Source organism: Leuresthes tenuis, unplaced genomic scaffold, assembly GCF_036924035.1.
Source record: "Leuresthes tenuis unplaced genomic scaffold, fLeuTen1.0.hap1 SCAF_14, whole genome shotgun sequence".
Lineage (NCBI taxonomy): Eukaryota > Metazoa > Chordata > Actinopteri > Atheriniformes > Atherinopsidae > Leuresthes > Leuresthes tenuis.
The window spans coordinates 969,465-975,338 of record NW_027325368.1 but is presented as its reverse complement, the minus strand read 5'-3'; the positions used below and the strand labels follow the sequence as shown (position 1 = coordinate 975,338).

At 38.0% G+C, this 5,874-nt stretch overlaps 1 protein-coding gene across 1 annotated transcript; it reads left to right on the top strand.

The window, feature by feature from the left end:
• The first annotated feature begins 1,126 nt into the window (after positions 1–1,126).
• LOC140269056 (uncharacterized) lies at positions 1,127–5,664 on the top strand. Its single transcript, XM_072364082.1, has 3 exons — positions 1,127–1,265; positions 2,765–2,863; positions 4,189–5,664. The coding sequence occupies exons 1-3, from the start codon at positions 1,127–1,129 to the stop codon at positions 4,944–4,946; spliced, it is 996 nt and encodes a 331-aa protein (XP_072220183.1). The 3' UTR covers positions 4,947–5,664.
• Positions 5,665–5,874: the final 210 nt, after the last annotated feature.

Genomic DNA, 5,874 nt, shown 5'->3' with positions numbered 1-5,874 from the left:
GATGGTAAGTGTAGGACAGAGTAACAGAGCTGCCTTCTAAACTGGACTCTTCATCCTTGACTGCAGTGAGTTGTTCACAGCTGACACCTAAAGGAAGAGAGAAGTCAAATAACTGAACAACAAACATAAAATGCTGAAATGAATCTTTGAAAGAATCAAACAAACCTGTTACAATGAGTAGAAACAGCAGAGTGAATACAAATGTCTGCAAAGTCAACATGTTGAATAAAGGTAATGTCTGTGGTTTGTGTGTTGAACTGTGTTGAATGTCGAAGTTTGTGTCTCTTCTATAGTTCAGTAACAGCTCAGCTCCTCCCTGAATCTCTCCTCTTTGATCTGTAGTTTCTCTTCTCTCAGTTCCTCTTCCTCCTGGTTAACCGTCTCACAGCTTCATCTTCAATCATTGTGAGATGAGGAGCTGATATTTGTTGGATTTTAAAGGATGACTCAGTTTATCTTTATTTGTCTGAAATACAATTTTAATACAAAATTGTATTTTCATCACTGAACTTTTCTAACCATGTGGAAACCACATTATATGAACTGTAACCTAAATCTTAACTTCAGAGGTATTTAAGCTTCTGATTTTTAGTGTGAACTTGTTATTTAAGGTTGAACCCTGTGGTTCTCCGTGAGAAATCCCAGCCTGAGAGGACACGACTGAAAATTTCTTGAAATAAATTCAAGTTATTTAAACCAGTCTTTGATATTGAAAAAAAGTTTATTTAGATGTTTGAAGTCAAAAAGAGATATTCCAAATAAGCAAGAAATAATTGTTTTAGATAGTCTTCAATTATCATTATATCAGTTCAATAGTGACACAGGAAAATCTTTTAAATTAAAATGCACACAAGGGCATTCTTTCATAACATTTGGTCATCATGTAATAGTTTGACAGTTCTTATTTCATGAGATCCCACATAGGTGATGTTATAAATTCTTTTAAAACGTGGTTCTGTCACAATTGTTCTTGCTGTGGTTTGTTTTGGTTTCTGCGCCTGAGGTGGGGTGGAGCAGGTTCCAGGAGGACTACCCTGCCTCCTTGCTTTGCTTACCCTGCCTCCTTCTTTCTCCAGTCACCCTTTCCGTCGTTTTCCTTTGTCTGGCTTCCGAGTCTTTGTATTCCATGCGGTCGCCACCAGTCCTCCAGCCTCACCAACCCACCCCTACGCCCCACTACAGACTCAGGATCGCTGCACCACAGCCAGCCGGAACCCCCCTCTGCTCGGACACCCACCTGGATTTAGGCTCACACTGGAACTCTCGTTAATCATCTCTCTGTCCTCTCAAACTCAAACTCGCGTGCACTTTGGATCTGGCTCCCCACACCACTTCTCATTGGTCTTGTCTTAATTCCACCCGTTGTTTCAGGGTCTGCTCTTGTGTCCATTTGTCGGTCAGCTAAGCACTAGCTGTAACGGGTTCAAGTTTGAATTCGTGTTGGTCATATTGCAAAATATGTGGTAAAAGTTTTTATTAGGGTTTCAGAAATTTCAACAGCACCTATAGAAATTATAGAACTGTTTTTTTTTTAATTCTACACACAGATTATGGGGTAAGCAGACAAGATCATTCGACCAGACAAATATCCGTAATGAACTGTTCCATTACTGGAACGTACGATGTTAGACTTGACGCAGACACACTGACGCCACTCGACGGCGGCATGTCTGCCAACAACATTTGCAGCTTGTTTAAGTTCAAATGTCGCACGGAAATAATAATAAAAAAAGTTTTTGTTTGACTCAGACATCAAAGACCTCACTCACCTGATTTGGTATATAATGACACATCACAAGGTGGTTTTGCTAAATAAAACTATCAAGGTGGGTTGACAAACTTATCATTTATTTGTGAGTTATTTGTTATCATTCATTAAAGTATCTCTCTCACCATATCGGTCATTTGTGGGACTTTGAACTTGACATAAATAAATTACATCTTATGCATCAAAATATATCTTCGTATTTAGTTGCATTGTTAAAATTTCAGATAGCTCCTTTAGGTCATTTAGTCACGATCACCATTTTTGTATTTTGATTTTCTTGTACTTTAGAGGTTTTTTTCATGGTTTATATATTTCTTGGTTCCTCTCTGGTCTATGTTCTTAGTGTGTACTTTGTTTATTTTGTTTTATTTTTTATCTGGTAATCATTCCTACTCGTCCTCAGCTCCACTTTCAGTCACCACTTAATCTCTCATAGTTGTACTTATAAATCCCTCCATATGTAAGGACCGTTTTTGATCCCTGTTTTGTGGTTACTTCGCTGCTCTGTTTATTCACCTTGTCATTTTGTTTTATTAGTCTCTTGTTGTCTTAGTTCAAGTCAATGGTTTTCCAGCTTAGCCACGTTTTTTTATTTTTTATTTTTTAATCAAAGCCTTTGCAACCGGACTGTTGTTTCCTACATTTCGGACTCAATTTATCACTTAACGCCATGACATATAAGTTACCTGTTTAATGGTTTGTGTTTGTTGTATTGTCACTCGCTTTGCTATTGTTTAGTCTCGTCTTGTTCATCTAAGAGTGTACATTAAAAAGACCTGGGAACTGCGCCGGAACATTACAGTGTGACACCCGCCGGAAGTAAACAGTCCAACGGCCCCAGCAGTGTTTTCTGTCCTCGTGTGGGACTCAGCAGGAGGACGGTGGTGTTGTCTGAGCTGAATATCTGAGTGTGAGCAGCAACAATGTCTTCAGCTCAGCATCTGAGAGAGTTTATCAGCCAGCGACTAACTGCTGCTGCTGAAGAAATATTCACAGAGTTTGAGAAAACCATCGTCCAGTACGAGGAAGAGATCGACCGTCAGCGCAGACTGCTGGAAATCACCTGGAAACCCCGAATAAACTCCCACACAGCAGGTACGGAACACCGTGATGGGCTGCATGAACTCACACATGAATATGACTGATGGAGGATCCTGATCAGAGCTCTACGTTACATTTATTTCAGGCTCACAGAGAAAGTTACGGTGCAGCTGCAGCTATTTTTCAGACAGAAATAACATGAATGTGTTTAAAAGCAGAAACATTTAGAGTCAAACTCACAGTCTGTAGAAGACACAGGAGAAACCGACTGAGCTGGAAACATGGTTGTTAAACTGAAACATGAGATGTGAGCTGACAGAGGACAGGCTGCGGTGTGTCTGAATGTTTCCATCCTGAGCGACATGCAGTCTGAATTCATGTAAGACTTGGAAATCAGGATTTTAACACCGTATGAGTCAGGAATATAAATGCAACTACAGTGTAGAGAGAGTTTCATCCTGTCATTTTGTTATCTGCTCCATTTGTTAAATGAAACCACTTTTTAGCCTCTGAAAGCTTTTCAGTGTGTGCTGCTGTTCTTTTATTATGTTTGAAGTTCAAGATAATTTGATGCTGAAAAGACAAAGAATTCTTGGAAAAGACCAATAAATTAATTTTGTTTTGAAACTCGCTGAGTAATCGTGTTAAATGATCATGAACACAATATTGACCAAAACTGTGGTCATTTTTGCTATAATCAAGCAGGTCCAATAATTGTTCATGTATTCATGGAAGTTATTGTTATTTTGTAATGGTAAATTAGAATAACAAAAGATAAATTAAACCAAAAATGATATGTGTTCCACAGAGCTTCAGTTCAAACTCTGATTTAATCTGGCAAAACCTAACAACAACTGTTGAACTCTCCGCTGGTAATGTGGAAAAGAGTTAGCTTGGTGTCATGTTGACATAAAAAGTGTCTGTTCATGCTTTCTGTTTAAAACGTTCCAATGTTCGTCAGCTCCGTATTATTTTTTACATTTGACATACTTCTGAAAATTAAATTACTTTTGAAATGCATTGTGTATGTAAACATGAATTAAAATGATGTGATAATAATTGATGATGGGAAATCTATCGGACTAAGGAAAATGTCTAACACTACCTTGATGTAATGACTGCACTGAGTAAATTAATAGAAGTGAGATGTTGGGGCAGTTCACTGAATAAGAAAAGATTTAGGACTGCAACCATCAGGACAAAAGTACTGAGTGTTCTGAAAAAGCACAACATCCAAAAAACACAGGCCTTTTTAAGTAGTAAAAGAAACCCAGTACTTTTCTAAACTGGTTCGTATAAATGCTGTGGGAACGGAACGAGGACCATCTAGAACATCTGAACTTTAGTTCTTTTGATTTACTTTAAATCTTTTCCTTCAGAAAATCAACAGCATCATGTCTGTAAGGAGGAGGAGAAGAATGTCTCAGCTGACCAGCGGCTTCGTAACCAGAAAAGAAGCTCCATTCTAGATCAGGAGGAACCGGAGTCTCTGAAGATTAAAGAGGAACAGGAGGAACAGTACACCAGACAGGAGGGAGAGCAGTTTGTACAGAAGAATGAAACCGATAGCTTTTTGATTGTTCCACCTTATGAGCAAAGTGACCACAGCAAACCCGAACCAAATGTTACCCGGCTCCCCTTCCACAACTATCTTGATGATAATAGTAAGCATCAGGGGAAAACCAATCTGAAAGACTCGGGATTTACAAAAAATGCTGATCTGAAGCCAAATAATCATTCTCATGGTAACAGAAGTCCTAGTAACGATTTAAGTAAATCGTCATTCTCAGGAAGTCATTCTAATGCTAAACAGAAAGGGAAGAAACTGTACTTTTGTCACACCTGTGGCAAAATATATTTTTACTCGTCATCACTTCAAAGGCATAAAAGAACGCACACGGGTGAAAAGCTATATTCCTGCAAAACATGTGGTAAAAGATTTAGTCAAAATGCCACTTTGACTGTTCACATGAGAACTCATACAGGGGAGAAACCATATTCATGTAAAACGTGTGGCAAATGTTTCAGTCGAAATGGTACTTTGCAGAGCCACATGAAAGTTCACCTCAACGAAAAGCCATATTGTTGTAACGTGGAAAAGGTTTCAGTCAAAGAGGTAATTTATCAGTCCACATGAGAATTCACACTGGAGAAACCATGCTGTTGCAAAACGTGGAAATGTTTCAGTCAAAACCATGTTCTGTCAGGCCACATGAGAATTCATACAGATGAGAAACCATATTCTTGCAAAATCTGCGGGAAAATATTCGGGCTAAATTGTTATATGTTGCACCACATGAGAACTCACCCACAAGAGAACCCAAAAAAATACATTTTGAGTTAAAAGAATATGTTTGAGGCTAAGCTGTCTTCTCTGTGACCTCAAATATGGTTTTAGCCTGTGACCACATCAAAACAGTTCCTAAAAACTAGCCATACTTATTATAATCACCATGTGTTCTTATCAAACTGCATATATGAAACGAACTTGAATTAACAGGCGTGAAAGACAAAAAATCAGGTTACACCTAAACAGTGACATTTTAATTCTGTTCTATGTTGTCAGTAATAAATTCCGATAGTATAACTTCATGATTTTTCTAACAAAGTTATTATAATGATGGTGAATCAGCCAGTGTAAGGCAGTTATGTTAGTGTGCACAGCCTGTTCTCTTTAGTCTTGGGATAACTTCAAAGGTCATCAAAATATAGCAATTTGCATAAAACGTTACTTTAAAGTAACACCAAAAAATACTTGTAAATGCAACAATGTTGTAAGTCCGGCTATACGATTGGTTGGAAGGAGTTGGATTTACAACATTCTGGAGAATTTCATGAAATTACTTTTGTTGTTAACTGGCAATGTCAAAAAATCTAAGTTTTCATGATTCATAACAACGACAAAGTGAATACAGTGATTATCACCAAGTGTGTGCAGCGAGAATACATACTTTACACATATGTCAGGCAATGAAATGGCTTTTTAAAGCAAATTGAACCTTTTTAAAGTGTAGCGGTTTTAAATGGCTGTGGTGGTGTGTAACATTGTTATTTGGTTAATGACC

Excerpts from the sequence above, each read along its gene's own strand:
- LOC140269056 (XM_072364082.1), top strand. The coding sequence starts at position 1,127 with ATGCGGTCGCCACCAGTCCTCCAGCCTCACCAACCCACCCCTACGCCC. Across the intron at positions 1,266-2,764 it reads AGGCTCACACTGGAACTCTC|AGTTTGAGAAAACCATCGTC; the intron begins GTTAATCATCTC and ends AAATATTCACAG. Across the intron at positions 2,864-4,188 it reads AATAAACTCCCACACAGCAG|AAAATCAACAGCATCATGTC; the intron begins GTACGGAACACC and ends CTTTTCCTTCAG.